At 50.5% G+C, this 20,616-nt stretch overlaps 2 protein-coding genes across 5 annotated transcripts in view; one reads left to right on the top strand and one right to left on the bottom strand.

The window, feature by feature from the left end:
- Positions 1–4,689: 4,689 nt before the first annotated feature.
- ARRDC5 (arrestin domain containing 5) lies at positions 4,690–16,250 on the bottom strand. Its single transcript, XM_033855180.2, has 3 exons — positions 15,901–16,250; positions 14,234–14,442; positions 4,690–5,217 (listed from the first exon to the last, which is right to left on the bottom strand). Exons 1-3 carry the CDS (start codon positions 16,247–16,249, stop codon positions 4,690–4,692), a joined length of 1,086 nt encoding a protein of 361 aa, XP_033711071.2. The 5' UTR covers position 16,250.
- A 3,263-nt stretch (positions 16,251–19,513) lies between these two features.
- The window catches only part of UHRF1 (ubiquitin like with PHD and ring finger domains 1), a 32,822-nt gene continuing 31,719 nt past the window's right edge, over positions 19,514–20,616 (top strand). For 2 of the 4 annotated variants that reach the window (XM_033854608.2, XM_033854606.2), the window contains exon 1: positions 19,515–19,669. The gene's annotated coding sequence lies outside the window, so the exon portion shown is untranslated. Of the gene's footprint in view, positions 19,670–20,187; positions 20,331–20,616 lie in introns of those variants that run through there. The other 2 variants (XR_004526073.2, XM_033854607.2) reach the window with 2 other exon arrangements.

The raw sequence follows: 20,616 nt of genomic DNA, 5'->3' as shown, positions 1-20,616 counted from the left end.
GAGGGAGAGATTGGGAGTTTGGGATTAGCAGATGCCAACTATTATATGTAAGATGGGTAAACAACAAGGTCCTACTTTATAGCACAGGGAACTGTATTCAACATCCTGGTATAAACCATGATGGAAAAGAATATTCAAAAAAAGAATGTATGTGTGTAACTGACTCACTTTGTTGTACAGTAGAGACTGGCACAACAAACTATAGTTCAATTAAAAAAACTTCAGTGGAGGTCGTTTATTCAGTAAAGTTTTATTTCTTGGATATGCAACAATCAAGTACAGAACGAGTTTCCTGGGCAGCTCGCCTCCAAACAATCTTCGCCAAGCAGCTGGCAAAAGGGGAAAGAGCAAACAAGTCTCTCAGGGGAAGATTTTAAAGGATCAGGCCGGAAGTGACTTTTATCACTTCCTCTTACACCCCATTGGCCAGATCAGTCCCATGGGCTTGCCTAAGTGCAAGGGGTGCTGGGAAATGTAGTCCAGCCACGTCCCCAGGAGGAAGAAGGAAACGGAGGGAAAAGGAGCCGGTTTGTGCCACAGTATTATTATCATTGTCCTCATTATTTCTGATGTTATTCCGAACTAGCGGCTTCCTGGATGTATTGTATTCCATCCACAGGGTCAGTGGAGCGATTTTTCAAATCTCCTTTCTCAAATCCTCACTCTCTAGCCCGTCTCCAAAGAAAAGTACTCCAAACATTTCTGCATAAGCCATAGGATCAAGTCCAATGCCCTTGACCTAGCATTTCCAGAGTTCAAAATGTTGACCAAGCAGTGGGATATGGATGTCTGCAGAAATGAACCCTGAAGCTCATCTATGTTTCAGGACCTGGTAGAGGAGGGTGAGAGGCTCTGCTCGGCAGGACTGGAAGGCTTCCTGGAAGAGGAGACCTGGGTGCTGTGACTTTGAAGAAAGCAGAAGCCCCATATCCGAAATCCGAGGAGCGGGAGAAGAATGAGAAGGGTGTGGAATCAGTGAAATCAAGGGAAGTGGATGTTTGCATAAAGAGGAAATGGTCGGGACTTACCTGGTGGCGCAGAGGTTAAGAATCCGCCTGCCAATGCAGGGGACACAGGTTGGAACCCTGCTCCGGGAAGATCCCACATGCCGCGGAGCAACTAAGCCCGTGCGCCACAACTACTGAGCCTGCGCTCTAGAGCCCGCGAACCACAACTACTGAAGCCCACGCGCCACAACGAGGAGCCACCGCAATAAGAAGCCCACACACCGCAACGAAGAGTAGCCCCGCTCCCTGCAACTAGAGAAAGCCCGCCTGCAGCAATGAAGACCCAACACGGCCAAAAATAAATAAATAAAATATTTTTAAAAAGAAAGAAAACAGTATACCAAGTCCTCAAAAAATTAAACATAGCATTGCCGTATGATCCAGCAAGGCCACTTCTGCGTATATACACAAAATAATGGAAAGCAGGGTCTCAAAGAGATATTTATGTGTGTACCGTGTTCGTAGCAGCGTTTTTCACAGTAGCCCAAAGATGGAAACAAATGTCCACCGATGCGTGAATGGATAAACAAAATGTGACGTATACAGACAACAGAATATTATTCAGCCTTTAAAAACAAGGGGGGGCTGGTGGTGAGGGGAATGGGGAGTTAATGGTTAATGGAGACAGAGTTTCAGTTTGGGAAGCTAGGAAAGCTAGTTGTGGTTGCACTACAGTGTGAATGTGCTTAATGCCACTGAGCTGTACATCTAAAAAATGGTGAAGATGGTAAATGATGCTGCGTGTATTTTACCACAATAAAAAAAGATACATATCGGAAGAGTGAGGATATTGGAATATGGAGTATATATAGGTGAGAGGATGGAACTACCCTGGGAGTGACCATGTTACTGTGATTATCTAGACGCTTCTAATTCTCAGGGTACTGGAAGAAGTGCAAAGTACAGGGACCCAGCACCGTGATGCTGCAATTTACTGCAAAACAATCTGGGAGAGAGAAAAAGGGGAAAAGAGCAAATATGGCCAAAATCAACAACAGGAGGCTCGAGGTGGATGATCACCTGTCTGTTGTATAATTCTTTCAAGCTTTTTCCATAGGAGTTGGAATTTTTCCAAATAAGAAGTCTAAGAAGGACAAGGACAGTGAGGTGTCCCTAGGCGCAGTGACCTGGAGGTCACTGAGGCCTGACTGGTGAGCTGTTGGAGTTGGAGAAGTCCATGGAAGGGAAATAAATCCTAAAACTCATAATTAGCATCTGGCTGGCACTTACTGTGTTCCAGAAGTTCTCCTAAAAGCGGTGCACATACTAGCCCTTTTATTTTAATTTTTTGGCCGCACAGCAATATGGGATCTTAGTTCCCCGACCGGGATGGAACCCCTGCCCCCTGCAGTGGAAGCATGGAGTCTTAACCACTGGACTGCCAGGGAAGTCCCTAATCCTTTTAATCTTCTCCAAACTCTAGGGCTAACAACTTCTGTTTTTTCCATTTTACAGATGGGGAAACTGAGGCCCAGAGAGGAGAAATCCCTTGTCCCAAACAGAAGGAAGTAAGGATAGTATGGTGGGAAAGAATCGGAGGCCCCCCACCCCGGGTTCACAGACGCCCCCTTCCGGCCTGATGACACCCCAGCTGTGAGGGGTAGTCACCAGCTGGCTTATGATCCACCTCTGGGATTCTTGAAACGCTCTGTCCCACCATCCAAAAGGAGTAGAGTCCCGAACACTGTTGTTATACATTAACAATCGCTTGTTATATCTTTAAACAACCACTTGGGGGCTGGAGTGGTGCCGGGGCCCTGAGGAGGACTCTGCTGTGATATCCCCACCTTAATTTCCCCCCCCATATGGAACAGAGCTGGACAAAGGCCTTTGTGGTGTATGAGGTCAGGACCAGATGGAGGAAGGGTCTGGGACTGGGGAGCCCTTTGGAGGGCAAGAGGCATGGCTGGAAGGCTTCCTGGAGGAGGCGACATTGGCTCTGCAGCTTTGAAGAGCACAGCCCTTCTGGATCTAGTTCTGGAGAGGTGGGGATGGCCCAGACCTGGTCTCCAGAGCCTCAAGGATGCTCAGGCTGGGGCCAAGGACATTATGGCAAGCAAGATCATCCTCTGCCTCCCTAAAATAAACCATTTTGAATTTTCGGGAAGCAGGGCAGCGGAATGACACCGCCTCAGGGTTGGATCCTTTTGTCCACTGCAAAAGGAAGATTACATACCCAAATCAGCAGGGGTACATCCCCACCCAGGCCCAGCAGTGACCCCTGCCAGGGAGCCAGGACTGCCACAGAAGCTCTTTTGGAGACACCCTGTAAACATGGCTGAAAGTGAGAGATCTCTCTCATGAAAAAAATTTTTTTAAAGAGAGAAATAGCAAATTAAATCTGTGCATTCTATCTGCACCGCCTCCCCTCAAAAAAGTTTGATCTGAAACAGCATCTCAGAATGTTCCGGGATGCCTTGGGCCCGCCATTCAAGTGTATATGCCTCCCCTCTGCATGGTTTATGGAGGGCCCGCGGCAGGGGTGAGGCAGGTGCGAGTATTTTGTCGCCTGCGGGTGCTTGGAGAAATATTTCAGAGTCATTAGCCCAGAATAAACACTCTGGCCCATTCCTTCATTCCTGACCACCCAGGACCTGGTGGGCTGCAGCGGATGCTTTGGGGACCCGCCGGAGGTTTAAAAGATTTTAAGCCGAGGAGTATGGTGGCCCGACTTGTGCGGAGAGTCTTTTAGTTGCTTGGGGAATCGGATGACCAGATAAAATACAGGATGTTCAGTTAAACTGGCATATCAGGTAAACAACGAATGATTTTTTAAAGCATAAGTAGATACCAACTGTGGTGAGGGACATACTTATGCTAAAAAATTATTCTTCCGAAATTCAAGTCTAATTGGGGGTCCTGGATTTTTATTTGCAGGAAGGACAGAACGTGGGGATCCAGGTCAGGGGTCAGGAGACCCAGGTGCAGGTGACCGCCCTGGTCCAGGGGATGGATGGGAGGAAAGCTGGATGCAGAGGAGGGCAGAGAAATAGGCGGATTCTGGGGAGATTTTGGAGAGGGGCCCCTATGGCTTGCTGATGGATTGGACGTGGGTGGATGTGCTGGGAGGACTTGGGCTTTTACCCTGAATGTGGTGGGGGAGCCGGGGAGGGGGACTGTGAGTGGATGAGGGATACGACTTGGATAAGAGGCTCCCAGACCCAGCCTGGGGACTCAGCAACCATCTGTCCCCATACATGGCCCCAGCCCGGGTCTCCCCACCTCGGTACTGTTGACATCTGGAGCTGGGCCATTCTCTGTGGGAGACCGTCCTGGGCACTGTGCGGCACAGAGCAGCATCCCTAGCCCCCACCCCCTGGATGCCAGGAGCGCACCCTGCTCCCCTCAATTGGGATAACCAATACAACTAGGCTTTGCCAGTGTCCTCTGGAGGGCAGAGTCGCTCCCAGTTGGGGATCCCTGGTCTTGGCACTGTAAGAGCCAGCAAGCAGATGGGTCTGGGCTGCTAACTGGGGTGCGGTCCTGGAAGGCTTTGTCCTCTACTGGTATTGAGTGATCTTTCTTGGGATGGGAGAAATGGAGGACCGCACGGCTGGAGCTTGGCAAGTTTCAGACTACGTGCTGCCCAAGCCTGGACTCATCTGAAGGCCATCTGCACGAGGCAAAGGAAGGACCTGCCTTAGAGTTTGATAAAACTTGAAATATTTAGACGTTTGGGCATTTAATTCTGATGATCCAGGCTCACGATAACACTGCTCCCGTCCAGCAGCCCGCAGCTGTCTGAGTCCACGGGGGCTCTGGTGATAATGATGGGCACCTTGACCTTGACACTGGTCAGGGACCAGGGCAGGTGGACGGTGCTGACCAGTTCGTAGTAGGTGTTCATGATCTCGCTGTCCCGTGTGCTGCAGCTCACGGACAGCACGGGCGGGAGGTAGAAAGTGCTGACGATCTTGGTGGTGTTGAAGGGTGTGATTTGGGTGTTGGCCTCCTGCCGAAGCAGCTCACTGCTGTCCACCCTTGAGTGTCGCTCTGCATTGGGTGTGAAGCCCTCGTACTGCACGTGGGCGTAGAGGGCAAAGATGACCGTCTTGATGCTCTTGCTGGTCTGGTTGTTGATTTCCGTGGTGAAAATGACCCTCTCCCCTGGCGTGAAGATGTTCTTTTCCATCTGGATCTGCAGGCAGATGGTGCCCTGTCTGCAGCAATTGTAGTAGATCTTTTTCTTGGCCTCCACGACCAGAGGATTCTAGAAGGGGGTGGGGGGAATGGACAATTGTGAGGCATTGCGGCCACAAGATCCACTTGCTCACCCAACAGTCCACCAAAGCCTTGAGCCTTTGGGACTCTCCTAGTAAGAGGCACTGGGATGGAATCTGGAGTCTTGGGGATTTTGCAGCCCAAAGTCATTCCCAGCTTTGCCATTTAATCAAAATCCTTTGCCATTCTGACTGTCAATTTCCTTGTCTGTAAAATAGACCTAAGAAATTCACAAGGCCCTGGCTTTATCCCCAGCTCCATAACTCACTTGCTGTGTGACCTTGTACCAGTGCCTTGACTTCTCTGAGTCTTAGTTTTCTGGAAGACAGGGAATGTCTTATGGTCTAAGCCCAGACCTAGGGCTTACCCAAGTAGTTCAGACTTAAGGAGAAAATATTATGGGCTCTGAATCATGAAAACTGTAGAGTTGAAATTATGTAACGTGTTTAAATAAAGGCTTCAAAAAGCAGCCTTTATATCAATTGGTTAGCTGCTGGATTGCAAATAAAGTCACATATACGTTATGTTTAATGTGTGGCTTGGGTAACATTTGGCTTTTTATTTGTGGGTACTACTGTAAAAGATTTGAGGGAATTCTCTGGCCGTCCAGGGGCTAGGACTTGGCGCTTTCACTGCCGAGGCCCAGGTTGGATCCCTGGCCAGGGAACTAAGATCCTGCAAGCCATGTGACCAAAAAATAAATAAATAAATGAAATAAAATAAAAGATTTGTTGTGAGGTGGAGTGCGCTTCCAATGATTTGCTCTCCACTTCTGCTGACTTCCTGTATCTTCTTCCAGAGGAACTTAATACTTTTACAAGCGTGTGTGTGTGTGTGTGTGTGTGTGTGTGTGTGTGTGTGTGTGTGTGTGTGGCATTTGTCATGCTCATGCAAATGTTTGTATTGTTTAGGAGTACATTTATTTATTTGTGGTAGAAGTACACAGTATTGTTTGACATATCTGAATGTTTTAAATAAATCAAGCCTCATATCTTTTCCAGCAACCTGCTTTTCTAGCTTAACATCCTGTGTTTGAAAGGCGTTCATGTTGGTGCCTGTCATTCTGATTCATTTGTTTCCACGATGGCAATGGAATGTGCTGCAAAATAGTTAATTTACCCTTCCCCCTCCAGGATAGACATTTTTATATCTATATATATAATATACATATTTTATGTATATATATATATATTTTTTTTTTTTTTTTTTTTTGCCGTGCTGTGCGGCATGCAGGATCCTAGTTCCCTGACCAGGGATTGAACCCGCGCCCCCTGCAGTGGAAGCATGGAGTCCTAACCACTGGACCGCTAGGGAAGGATAGACATTTATATTGTTTCCATGTGTGTTTGACATCATAAAAGAGCTGGAAGGAGCATCTGAAGACACTTCTTGGGCTTACATACAAGAAAGAGTTGCTCTACCAAAGAAGATATACAGATGGTCAATAGGCACACGAAAAAAGTCTCAACGTGGCTAATCATCAGAGAAATACAAATCAAAACCACAATGAAATAGCACCTCACACCTGTCAGAATGGGTATCATCAAAAATTCTACAAATGACAAATGCTGGCCAGGATGTGGAGGAAAGGGAACCCTCCTACACTGTTGGTGGGAATGTAAATTGGTGCAGCCGCTGTGGTTGAGAGTCTGCCTGCCGATGCAGGGGACACGGGTTCATGCCTCGGTCCAGGAAGATCCCACATACCGCAGAGTGGCTGGGCCTCTGAGCCATGGCTGCTGAGCCTGCGCGTCCGGAGCCTGTGCTCCGCAACGGGAGAGGCCACGACAGTGAGAGGTCCGCGTACCGCCAAAAAAAAAAAAAAAGGGCAGAAGACCTAAATAGACATTTCTCCAAAGAAGACATACAGATGGCCAACAAACACATGAAAACATGCTCAACATCACTAATTACTAGAGAAATGCAAATCAAAACTACAATGAGGTATCACCTCACACCAGTCAGAATGGCTATCATTAAAAAGTCTGCAAACAATAAATGCTAGAGAGGGTGTGTAGAAAAGGGAACACACTTACACTGTTGGTGGGAATGTAAATTGATATAGTCACTATTGAGAACAGTATGGTGCTTCCTTAAAAAACCAAAAATAGAACTACTATATGACCCAGCAATTCCACTCCTGGGCATATACCTGGAGAAAGCCATAATTCAAAAAGATACATGCACCCCAATGGTCATTGCAGCACTACTCACAATAACCAGGTCATGGAAGCAACCTAAATGTCCATCAACAGAGGAATGGATAAAGAAGATGTGGTACATATATACAATGGAAAATTACTCAGTCATAGAAAGGAATGAAACTGCACCATTTGCAGAGACATGGATGGACCTAGAGACTGTCATACAGAGTGAAGTAAGTCAGTAGGAGAAAAACAAGTATCATATATTAACGCATATATGTGGAATCTAGAAAAATGGTATAGATGAACTTATTTGCAGAGCAGAAATGGAGACACAGACGTAGGGAACAGACGTATGGATACCAAGGGGGGAAGGGGAGGGTGGGACAGATTGGGAGATTAGGGGTGACATATATACACTACTCGGTATAAGATAGATAACTAATGAGAACCTGCTGTATAGCACAGGGAACTCTACTCAGTGCTCTGTGGTGACCTAAATGGGAGGGAAATCCAAGAAAGAGGGGATACATGTATACATGTGGCTGATTCACTTCGCTGTACAGCAGAAACTAACACAACATTGTAAAGCAACTATACTCCACTAAAAATAAAGAGAGAGACACAGGCTACTATATACAAAGTAAATGATTAAGAAGGATATATTATACAGCACAGGGAAATATAGCCATTATTTTGTAATAACTTTAAATGGAGTATAGTCTATAAAAATATTGAATCACTGTTATACACCAGAAACTAATGTAATATTGTAAATCAACTATACTACAATTTAAAAGAAAGAGTTGGTCTAGGACATAGAGTTGATGAATTTTTTTCTGTAAAGAGCCTGATGATGAATCTTTTAGACTCTGCAGGCCACATAGAGTATTTGTTACATATTATTCTTTTTTAAAAAACCACAACTCGGGGCTTCCCCGGTGGTGCAGTGGTTGGGAGTCCGCCTGCCGTTGCAGGGGACGCGGGTTCGTGCCCCGCTCTGGGGGGATCCCATATGCCGCGGAGCGGCTGGGTCCGTGGGCCATGGCCGCTAAGCCTGTGCTCTGCAACGGGAGAGGCCACAACAGTGAGAGGCCCACATACCGCAAAAAAAAAAAAAACAAAAAAAAAAACACCACAAGTCATAGTTGAAACGTAGATTTTAATATTGTGGCGAAAGCACAAATCTATATATCCATCGGCATCTAAATCTATGAAAGAGAAATAAGTTTCATGAAATAATGCTTATCCTTGCTACATGCCTGCTGAGCATTCCTCTTCTATCCTCTTCTATTCTATTTAATCTATTCTTTTAAAAACTCTTGATTGGACCCTCTGAATTGATTTTTCTGGTATTTCTAGTCTACTTACGCTATTCTATTCTATCATTTTGTTTTATATACAACGAAAACGTTGTAACCCACCAAATTTATTTTTTCTGGTAAATTCTATCCCCTTTTACGTATTCAATACTATTCTATTCAGTCCTACACATTGATTTTATAAAAACAAAGTCTGTTGCAACCCACCAAATTTATATTTTCTGATATATTCTATTCTCTGTTTTCATTTTTAAAAATTAATGGCAACCCACCAAGTGGACTTTTTCTGATAATTTCTATTCTACCTATTTTATTCTCTGTTCTGTTTTCTTATTTTATATTAAGAACAACAACGTTTGCAACCTACAAAATTGATATTTTTTGATATTTTTCTATTTTGGTCCTGCCTATCCTTTCATTTTGTAGAAATATGCTTTGCACCCCACTAGCGGGTCATGACCTGAGGTTTGAAAAACACTGTTCTAGGTTCAATGCCTTTCCTCTTGGAGACCTCAGGCTGACCCCCCCGACCCCTTCAGCCTCACCTCCTACCCTCTGCCTCTGGCTTCTGCCTATCTTCAGCCTTCCCACTCTTTCCCTCCTCTTGGAAGGCTAATTGCAGCCCATTTCATTCTAAACCCCTCCAGTCTTATTCGAAAATTCGTTGCATGCGTTAGGACCCTGCAGGCATTAAAGGACTCACTGCCCTAACTCAAGGCCAAGCCAGCAGTTCTGTCCTGGTCCTGAAGGAAGTGCCGAGAGGCATCAGGGGTGGCCCATCAGAGAGACCCCCCCGCCCCCCGCACCAGGCCAGGTGGGGTGGCCACAGGGCTCTGATTTCCAAGAATATTAGGGCACAAACTCAACATTGATTTTCCATACCCAGGAGTTTTTTGGGACCCCATATTCCTTTGGCATATATGAAACTTTGGGGGGATTCATTCATTCAACCAGTATTCGTTTGTATCAACTTGGTGCAAAGTTCAAGGAAAACCCATAGCAGTGAAGACCAGTCCAGTCTCTGCTCTGGTCTGGAGATGGACATATAAATGGTACATTCCTTTTTTTTTTTTTTTAGTGGTACATTTCTTTTTTTGTTGTTGTTGTTTATTTATTTATCTATTTATGGCTGCTTTGGGTCTTCGTTGTTGTGCACGGGATTTCTCTAGTGGCGGCGAGCGGGGGCTACTCTTCGTTGCGGTGCGCGGGCTTCTCATTGCTGTGGCTTCTCTTGTTGCGGAGCATGGGCCCTAGGCACATGGGCTCCATAGTTGCGGCTCATGGGCGCTAGAGCGCAGGCTCAGTAGTTGTGGTGCACGGGCTTAGTTGCTCCGTGGCATGTGGGATCTTCCCGGACCAGGGCTCGAACCCAGGTGTCCTACATTGGCAGGCGGATTCTTAACGACTGCGCCACCAGGGAAGCCCTAATGGTACATTTCTGATAGGGATAAGCTATGAGGTTAGGCAAGGGGGTGAGGTAAGGGGAGTCAGGATGCCAACTCTTTCAGACTTCTTGGTTAGGAAAGGTCTTGGCGACATGTCCTCTACCCAATGGTACTGCTTGTTGGAAGAGGCAACGGGTCACGTCTTTCAAAATTCTAAAGGTACACAGAGAGGAGTGAATGTGGAAAAATTGGAACCCTCGTTCATGGCTGGTGGGAATGTAAAATGGGGTGGCTGCCGTAGAAAAGAGTCTGGCCGCTCCTCGAAAGGTAAAACAGAGTTACCATCTTTCCCAGTTCCACTCCTAGGTGTCTACCCATGAGAAATGAAAACTCGCGTCCATGTAAAAACTTGCACACGTATGTTAGCAGCAGCATCGTTCCTAATAGCCAAAATGTGGAAACAATCCAAGGTCCATCAAGAGGTGAGGGGAGGGACGTCCAGACCAGGCAAATCCACAGAGACAGAGAATGGATTTAGTGGTGGCTGGGGGAGGGGACGGAGAGGTTTGGGGGTGACAGCTAAGGGATGCAAGACTTCTTTGGGGGATAATAAAAGTGTTCTAGAACTGACTGTGGTGAGGGCTGTACAACTGTGTGAATGCACTAAAAGCCATTGATTTGGACATTTTATTTTATTTTTATTTATTTTTTATTTGGCCGCACCGCTTAGCACATGGGACCGTAGTTCCCCCATGAGGGATCAAACACACGCCCCTTGCGTTGGAAGCATGGAACCTTAACCACTGGACCGCCAGGGAAGTCCTGATTTGGACATTTTAAAGGGGTGAATTATAAGGTGTGTGAGTTGTATATCAATAAAGATGTTGAAAAAAAAAAGTGGAAGGGGAAAAGTTTGCCCCTCCCCTGCTCCCTCCCAGGAGGCAGTGTCTGTTGCCGGTTTCTCTGGTCTCTGGAAAGAGACGTCTGTTTGTTACACCTGCAAGGAAGTTCTGTGCAGTTTTTGTTTTTACCACCAACGGCTAGACACGCTGTTCTGAACTTTGCTTTACTCGTTCAACCCAGTAACTTGGAGGTGCTGAGAGGGAGAGCTGCCTCACTCTCTGTCTCTGTGTCTTGGTCTCTCTCTCTTTCTCTCTTTGCTGTATCTGTAGAGTTGACCTTTGTGTACTGCTACTTTAATTGACTTAGCAACAAACATTTAAGCTGTTGCCAGTTTCTGGCCACCACAAACAGTGCAGTGAGAGGTCATGTCACACACGTGAAAGGATAGCGATGGGAGAATTTTCTAGAAGGGAAATGGATGAGGCAAAGTGCGTGTTCATTTTAATATGGATATTGCCTTCTGTGGGGGTTGTGGCGGTTCATGGGGGCATCAGCAATGCCGGTGATTGAAGACCTGGCTTCCAAGCAAAGATCTGAAGGATGAGGGGGAGGGATAGGAAGATCCTGTCACAGGGTTCCAGGCGGAGGGCGCAGCCTGTGCAAAGGCCCTGGGGCAGCACCATGCCTGTCGTGTTGGAGGAACAGCAAGGAGGCCAGTGTGTCGGGAGCAGAGTGAGTGAGGGGGAGAGAGGGAGGAGGGGAGGGCAGGGAGGGGACAGGGCAGGTGGTGCAGGGCCTTGGGGGCCGCAGGGAGGCCTTGAGCGTTTACCCCGTGGAAGGTGGGAGCCCTGGAAGGCTGAGCAGGGTCATCACCTGAATCCTTTCAGCTGCTATGAGAAGGACAGATTATAGGAGTCAAGACTCCGTGTCTACTTGGACCAGAGCAGTAGCTTCTGCCCTGGCCCACCAGCTCCTGCCCTCACCCTGCCCCCTACAATCTGATTAAAACAGTACTGAGTAGCTGAAGAAAACACCATATTTCTGTACTCTCAAAACATATCTGTAGGGACTTCCCCGGTGGTGCAGTGGTTAAGAATCTGCCTGCCAGTGCACGGGGCACGGGTTTGAGCCCTGGTCCGGGAAGATGCCACATGCCACGGAGCAACTAAGCCCGTGTGCCACAACTACTGAGCCTGCGCTCTAGAGCCCGCGCGCCACACTACTGAAGCACGCATGCCTAAAGTCCGTGGTCCGCAACAAGAGAAGCCACCACAGTAAGAAGCCCGCACACCGCACTGAAGAGTAGCCCCCCGCTTGCCGCAACTAGAGAAAGCCCGTGTGCAGCAACAAAGACCCAGTGTAGCCATAAATAAATAAATAGGTAATAAAAAGGAAAACATATCTGTAATAACTCTCTTTGCTGCTATAATAACGATTTGAGCTCTTCCCATTTACTAGGCATCCCCTATGTGTACACATCGTGCTGGGTGCTTTGTGATCCCCACAATCGAGGAAAGATTAGTAGTAGTAGTAGTAGTAGTATTCCCATTGTACAGATCAGGACAATCGAGGGTCTGGGAGGTGCTGTTAATTGCCCAAGGCCATCGGCTAGTGAAGGATCTGGCGGCAGAGATCTCAAGCTAGGTGTGGTCCCATACCAGCATTTTGCCCCAATTCCTGCCTTGTGCCCCCTGCACCCTAGATTAACTCTTGAGGGAAGAGCCAGAGAAGGGCCAGAGCCCGCTCTGGGTCACACAGGGAGCAGGTGGCCAAGCGGGCCTTGAGCTCAGGTCTGCTTCATCTGATCCACCCCTCCAAGCATCTACCCCCCTGAAGTAGGCCGGGCTAGAGATGATCCCTGTTACACAGATAAGACTACCCGGGACTTCCCTGGCAGTCCAGTGGTTAAGACTCCATGCTTCCAATGCAGGGGGTGCACGTCTGATCCCTGGTCAGGGAATTAAGATCCCACATGCCATGTGGTGCAGCCAAAAAAAAAAGGCTACCTGTGACAGCAGCAGCAGTGACAAGATTTATGGGGACTTAATATTCTGGGGCTCTCTCCTACCACCACTGCCGGCCACTGTGCAAGGTCCAGAACTTGCATGAAGTCCACTCACTGCTCCTTCTGAGATCTAGGGGACAGGCACCATCTCTGTGCCCATTTGACAGATGAGGAAATGCAGGCACAGAGAGGCCACATCACTTGCAGAGGGTCACACAGCAGGTAGGTGGAGATGCTAGGATTTTTAACTTGGACGTTGAAAACTAAAATGCCAGCCCTCTCAGCCACAACACTCTGATGACAAATGGGTCCCCAGGGAGGTGAAGTGACTTTGGCCAATGTAAGTCCACCCTCCCTTACTTCCACCTCTGCACCTGGCCTCCAGAAGCTGTCCAAAAACTTCCTCCGCTCAGGTGACTGATGCCACAAGGCCCTTCCTTCCCCCTGAATGGAGGGCATCCCCTTTCCGTGCTTCTTGGTGGGGGGCACCACCTCCATTATCAGTTCCTGGAGAGTCACCGAGCACCCAGGACCCTCAGTCAGGGGTCACAGAGGGGCCTCTGCTCACTCTTTTTTTTTTTTTTTTAATAACATTTATTTATTTACTTATTTTTGGCTGCGTTTGGTCTTCGTTGCTGCACGTGGACTTTCTCTAGTTGGGGCGAGCGGTGGCTACTCTTCATCGTGGTGCACGGGTTTCTCATTGCGGTGGCTTCTCTTTGTTGTGGACCATGGGCTCTAGGCTCAAGGGCTTCAGTAGTTGTGGCATGCGGGCTAGTAGTTGTGGCTCGTGGGCTCGGTAGTTGTGGCGCACGGGCTTAGCTGCTCCGCGGTATGTGGGATTTTCCCGGAACAGGGCTCAAACCTGTGTCCCCTGCATTGGCAGGCGGATTCTTAGCCACTGCGCCACCAGGGAAGTCCCTCTGCTCACTCTTGATTCTTGAATGTCAAGGACATTCAGGGCCCATGTCATTCCCTGTGGGGGGCACTGCGGGGTGTGGAGCGTCATCCCTGGCCCACACTCTCTTGATCCCACTCATCACCCCTCCCCAGTTGAGACAACCAAAAATGTTCCCAGACATCTCCCAGTGTCCCCCACAGGGGCAGAATCACCCCAGTTGAGAGCCGCTGGTTTAGTTCCTGCCCTGGTTTCTGATTCCCCGTTTGCGAAATCACTGGGCCGGAGGAGCGGCCAACACCTTCCCTTCTTCCAGGTCACGGCCTCCCGTCTCCTGGCTGCCCGCCTCCCCCTGCCTCCGGGGAGCTTTGAGGACATGCCCTACCCCTGCTCCTTCTGCATCACTACCTGCAATGGGTTTTCTGCGTGGAAATCCGAAGAAGTCCCTTGAACCAACAAGTACCTTCTCTTCTTGGCTAGAATGTGCTCCCGACCCATGCAGGAGGCCTGCACGAAGTAAAAGACATGGCCACTTTTGCTGGTGAAGGTAGAAGGGAGCCTGGCAGGTAAGTTGAAATGGAAGTCAAAGGTGCGGCTGCCTGCACTTAACCAATTATCTGAAAGCAAAACACACCGATGCCATCAGAAGGTTCTAGAATCTTTTCTTCCCTCTTTTCTTTCTTTATTGTTTTGGCAGGGAGCTTGTTCTGGACCTGGCCTGTTTGTCCCTGAGCTAGGCTTAGCTCTGTGATTTTTAGGGATCGAAAAAGCCTAGGCCCATAAATATTAGGTCTCAGCTACGCTGGAGACCGATGCCCTGGGTAGGTGATGCGACTGGGGTGGTCACTCAAAACCACTGACCAGGACTTGCTCACCCGTGCTCTGGGCCTGGGAAACTGGAGGTCTGGCTGCAGGATTCGATCGCATATTCATTCAACAAACACACCTTGGGTCCCAAGGCAGGCAAATCTCCCTGCCCTGGCAGAGCTTGGCCTTCAGTGCACAGCATACAGTAGGTGCTTAATATTTGTTGATTGACTGAGTGGTGATGGAAGACCGGGGAGGGACTCACACTACCCCCCATCTCTGTGACCTCCCTGTTTTATTTTTTTTTTGCACTTCTCCAAAACCCCCTTATTAGAGCGTTTTCCCTGCCTGATGGCAACCCCAGCGACGCCAGGGACCCTGTCTGTTTTCTTCGCTGTTGTATCCCCAGCATCTGCCATGGTTGTTGTGCACAGTAGGTGCTTAATACATGTTTGTGAAGTAAATGAGTGAACCCATCGCAGGCTTGGGGCTGATGCTTCTGAGGGGAAAGGATGCTTCCCTTGGAAATGGAGAAGGGTGATAGCTGATAATGTGGGTGGTGAGGGGTGGGGGAGTGTTTTGGTTGAAAAAACGAACACCTAACAAACATTACTGTATACCCCTCCCCCCCCGCCCCACTATTCTGAGCCCTCCCCTCGACATGCCATTAAATCATTAAGTCCTCAAGGCAGTCTTAGGAGGCAGGACTTTTTCCTATTCCCATTTTCCAGGTGGGTTAACTGGGACACAGAGAGGCGGCCTAATTGCTGAGTATGAAGGCCCAGCAGGTTGCCGTTCCTCCCTTGGATATCTGGGCAGGTCCCCCTCCCATCACTAGATCTGAGCTTGGTAGTCACCTCTTTGGAGAGACCTTCCCAGGCTACCCTATCTAAAATTAAAAAAAAAAAATCTACAATTGAACTTTGTTCAGTCAAGCATTGGCCAAGTGTTCTGCTTGACTGTGGACTACCCGGAAACACCCCCATGGACATATTTTGGAAAGGACATATAGTTTCCTGGTAGCTTAGGCTTCCTGATGTCTGTCCAGACTTTAGATTTGAACCTGGCAGAGTTGGGGACTAGTCAGTCCTTCCCACGGAGAGCTTTCCTAGCCTTCTCCCTCCTATCTCTTTCCCTGTGACCAGGGGGACCAGGCCTCTGCCCATTTCTGATATCCCCGGGGGTTTGTTGATTGACTAACAGATGTGTTTACCTTCCAGACCCCGGTTCCTATTCTGGCTAAGGTTGGCGGCTGGCCTTGTCCTTACCCTCCACTGGGAATGTCTTTGTCTTGTGCACATAGTCAGCCTTGTTGTTGCAAATAACATCTCGGCTGTAATCGCGGGATGCCCCAATTTCTTCATTCCACTCCACATAACCTCTTCCCACGAGCTCCACCTTCACGATGGGGTCCACCAGGGTGCTGTTCAGAGTTAGAACCACCTGCCCTTTTATGCTGGAGCCGGCCAGGTAGACCGCATCCTTGGGCAGCACTAATTCAATGGACTTCACCACAGACATAGGGGGTTGGGGTGACGGAGAAACATCCTCCCCTCTCCCCCATGTCACTGAGATCCCCGGTTCCTTGGCCACAGTGACGTCATCTGTCTGTGACATCATCCAGCCAGGGTTCCGGGAAGGGTTTCCCAATGGCCAGGATGAGAGGCAAGGCTGTTGGGAGTGGGCGGCTGCTTGGGAATCCCAAAGTCCTCACTGGTTGGTGAAATGGTAGCCTGACCTCTTTTTCCTAGGAAATAACAAACAAACGAACAAGAAAACCACAAGATCCCAACATTGCTGGTGACTAGGGAACAACTGTCATCCTGCCAGAGGTCTAGGGGCCTGGGTGGGAAGAATTCTTCCAGGCCCTGTGGTGAGGCAGGCATCGTGAGCTCTATTTACAGATGGAGAGGCACAGGGCATGAGCCCAGGGGTATTTTCTGCCCCATCCGATGGTCCCCAAATGTGGGTGTGTGCACCCCCTTCTCAGGGTTCACAGATTGATGCTGGGTCCTACACAGATAATCGTTTTCACCTTTTGTCTGTTTGTTTGTTTTGGCCACACCATGAAGCTTGTGGGCTCTTAGCTCCCAGAGCAGGGATTGAACCCGTGCCCTCAGCAGTGAAATCTCGGAGTCTTAACCACTGGACTGCCAGGGAATTCCCAGTCGTTTCCACCTTAATAGCTCTATATTTATATCAGTGTGTGTTAGAAGGAAAATGATAGCCATGGCCAGGACATGGAATCTGCTGTGTCTTGAAGATGCTCAGAGCGCGGTGGGCTCCATGTGAACGCGGATGCCACCACGAAGCATTCTCTCTCTCTGCACAGTTGACACTCATCTTTATGCCAGCGTCTCCTCCATTGGTTGGGAAGTCCCTCTAGGGCAGGAATTTGTTTGCCAAACCCAGAGCCTGGTTCAGGCAAGGGAGGACAATTAAAGTTTGTTGAATGACTTAATGACTGTCGAGAGCATATCGTTCTGCAAAAGGGAAACTGGGGCCCTTGGCACCCTAGCAGTTATTCGTGGTGTCCAATTCGCGCGTGGGCCGGTGCCTAAGCAGGGGGAGGGTCTGAAGCAGAAGAGGCTCTACAAAGTATCTGTTCTCCAGGCTCTGGCAGACCTCATTTACTCTTTGTCATATCTTGCTTTATTGGATGTGATGTCTTTTGCAGACATCGATGTCTTGTCTTCCTAACTAGTTACTAAACTTCTTTTGGAGATGCTTGGCATAGTCTCTTGCTCATAGTTAATTAACCCAAGCAACCCCTCTGACTTTCTCGAAATGACTAGAGAAATGGGGCCCTGCATCCCCACCACTCCAGGTCTTTTCTTCAGGGAAAGCCAGACACCTCTTTCTGTGTCACTTAACCTCATCCAAGGAGCCTGGGCTGTGCCCTGCACCAAATGTATATGAAGAATATATGGTCTATTTCTTCTTTCGGCCACGTTGAGTTTTAGCAACAGCCGGCACAAATGGATGCTATGCTCACGCCAGGAGCAGGCTGGGTTCCTGGGGCAGCTGTTGTCAATGTGGAAGATTTCATCTGCCTCACAAGCTCTGGGAGGCCTGCCTACCCGTTCTGTGACGTGGTCTCCATGTGGCTGATGGCTGAGCACCCAGAAATGCAATCAGTTGCATTGAGGAAGTCCTGAAGGTGGAGAAAATTAACAGGAGCACCTGGACTTCGTGTATTAGTTTCCTCTGGCTGCTATAACAAATGTCCACAAAGTCCGTGCTTTAAAACAACACAAATTAATTATCTTACAGTTCTGGAGGTCAGAAGTCTGAAATGGAGCTAAAATCAAGGTGTTGGCAGGATCACATTCTAGGGTTCTAGGAGGGAATCTGTCCCTTGCCTTTTCCAGCTTCTAGAGGCTTCTCGCATTCCTTGCCTTTAAGTTTCATCACTCCATCCTCTCTTTCCATCCTTGTGTCTTTGACTCGACCCTCCCGCCCTTTGTCATTTATTAGGACCCTTGTGATGACATTGGGCCAGTACAGATAATCTAGGTTAATCTCCCCATCTGATGATGTTTAATTTAATCCCCTCTGCAAAGTCCCTTTTGCCATGGAAGTTTCTATATTCACAGACTCCAGGGATTAAGATGTGGACATCTTTGGGGGGCCATTAATCTGTCTACCGCCAGGGGAAACAAAAGCAGAAGTACCAGCGCCAAGACAGAAGGAACTCTACATGTGGCGAGAGAAGCCTTGTAAAAACATAAATTGGAGCTCATCGCTTTTCTGCTCACAGCCCTCCCATGCTACACACTGCTCTCAGGAGAAAGACCAAAGTCCTCCTGGTGGCCTGCGAGGTCTTATAGACACCCCTCTGACCTCCTCAGCTCCCACCGGCCCTCCCCTTTGCTGTGTCTGCCCTGCTCTCTGTCCATCGCTAAGCCTTTTCCGGCCTCTGAGTTTGCTCTTCCCGCCTTGACCCATCTGTCCTTGGTTTCTCATCTCAGATCTCAGCTCAAATGTCATCTGCTCAGAGAGGCCCACCTCTCCACCTTAACCAGAGTACCCTCTCTCCCCACCCCCCATACGGCCGCTGGTCACTCTCCAGCTCTTGTCCTGTCTTCATTGCATGTGCGGTATCTGAAATGATTTGCTTTATTTATTCATTTCTTGCTGGTCTCCCCAGATAAGAATGTAACGTCCCGGGAGACCACCAACAGGGTCGACCTTGCCCACTCTTACGCTCCCAGCTCTGAGCACCCTGTTCAGGCACTTTGTAGGTGTCTAGCATGGGTCACTGCATGCCCGCCAAGACTGGCCAGAGCAGAGCAGGCAGGGCGGAGGGGGGAGGGCAGCTCTGCCCGCCTGGACAGCCCGGAGAAGGCGGGAAAACGAGGCGGGAAAAACCAGCAAACAAGCCCTGCGGGTGGGTAGGGTGGGGAGCGCTGGCGAGCCCTGACGCTAGGAAATCAGGCTGGGGCGATGAGGCCCGTCATCGGGTGCAGGCGGTCTCCTGGGGGGGGTCCCCTCAAATTCTCCGGCAGAATTTAGACATTGATTCCCGCCTTCCTGCCCTACTGGTCACTGCATGCCTGGGGAGAGGGGCTGAAGCAACGGACTTAGGAGGTCGGGGGCCTCAACGCTGGGGGCCCCTGCCCCCGGGGGGATCCCTAGGGCTCCTGAAGGGCACCCATGGTGGGGGGGGACTCAGGTCCCGCCACCCGACCCCATTACACGCTGGGCGCGCCCAGCAGAGCGCGCAGGGCTGGGCGGGGCCGTGGCCCGCTGGGCGGAGGGGGGGGGTGGACAGAGGCGGGGGCGCCCCCCACCCCCTTTCTCGCTTCCCGCCACTGCGGCGGCCAATCACCAGGCAGGCGCCCGCCCCCGGCGCGGCCTCCTGTGGCCCCGCAACTCCCAAACGCCAAGTTTTCGCGGGAAAAAAATCAGAGCAGCTGGCAGCGCAGCGGGCAGTGGTGGCCGTCCGGGCGCTCGGGATCGCACGCACGTTCGCGCGGGGTCCCAGCCACACACGCGGTTCCTTTGCCATCCTCAGAAGGGCCGGCGCAAAATCAGGCGAGTGAATCGTGAGCAGTCAGGCGGATTGGGGTGCCAGCCCGGGCCAGGGCGCGGGTGGGCGGGGGTGGGGGGCGGGCAGGACTCGGCGCACCCGGCGCCTTGACTTTGCAAAACTTTCCGGGACTCTCGGCCAGCACGGGCGCACGCGTCCCCCGCGCCAGGGCTGCCCTACACGCGGTCTCGGGCTCTGCCCCCAGCCCTGCCGGCCCTTAGGAGTCGCCCCTGGCAGCCCGGGCTCGGGCAGGGGCGAGCGGAACACCCCTGGCGCCCCGCGAGGGTCGCGCCGGCTGGGTGGGGGAGGGCCCGGCGAGCCGCGGGGGAGGATGTCAGGCTCCGCGCCTGCGCGCGGGGTGCCCGGCGATTCAATTGTCGCGCCCGAGCCCGATTTCGCGCGCCCTTAGGTCCCCGGGCGCGTCTGGGCCAATGGGGAGCGAGCAGGGCGGGGCGGCCGGCCGCGGCGGAGCCAATGATCGAGGCGGCTCAAGTGAAGGGGGCGGGACTTGGCGCGCGGGCCCCTCGGCAGGTCCTGGCGGTGGGGGTGGGCGTGGGCTCGCCGGCTTGGCCCGCGCGGGCGGGCGGGAGAACAAGAGGGGCTCCGGGGCCGTGCTTCGGGGTCCGGGAAACGCAGGCTGGAGCTCGGGACAGCCGTGGGGCTGAGGTGAGCAGCGCTGCGCGCGCGGGGGCGACCGGGACGGGGCGGCCGGTTGCCATGGCCACCGCGGGGCGGGTGTGTCGCGCACGCGCGCGGGGGCGGCGGCGGGGGGCCGCGAGCACCGGGGGTCCCGAGCTCCCGGGTCTCTGGTGGGCTCCTTCCCCTTCGGTCACACTTAGTTGAGTTCCCTGGGACTTCTGAAGTTCCAACCCGAGCCGGACTTTTGGGTTCCTCTTGCGTCAGTATTCATCCAGGGAATGAATGAATGGATGAATGAACAAACTCGGCCCCT

This window comes from Tursiops truncatus, chromosome 3, assembly GCF_011762595.2.
Source record: "Tursiops truncatus isolate mTurTru1 chromosome 3, mTurTru1.mat.Y, whole genome shotgun sequence".
Classification (NCBI taxonomy): domain Eukaryota; kingdom Metazoa; phylum Chordata; class Mammalia; order Artiodactyla; family Delphinidae; genus Tursiops; species Tursiops truncatus.
The sequence above is the reverse complement of the archived record's forward strand: the minus strand, read 5'-3'. Positions and strand labels throughout refer to the sequence as shown.

Excerpts from the sequence above, each read along its gene's own strand:
- ARRDC5 (XM_033855180.2), bottom strand. The coding sequence starts at position 16,249 with ATGTCACAGACAGATGACGTCACTGTGGCCAAGGAACCGGGGATCTCA. Across the intron at positions 14,443-15,900 it reads AAAGACATTCCCAGTGGAGG|ATAATTGGTTAAGTGCAGGC; the intron begins GTAAGGACAAGG and ends TTTTGCTTTCAG. Across the intron at positions 5,218-14,233 it reads ACGCAGAAAACCCATTGCAG|AATCCTCTGGTCGTGGAGGC; the intron begins GTAGTGATGCAG and ends ACCCCCTTCTAG.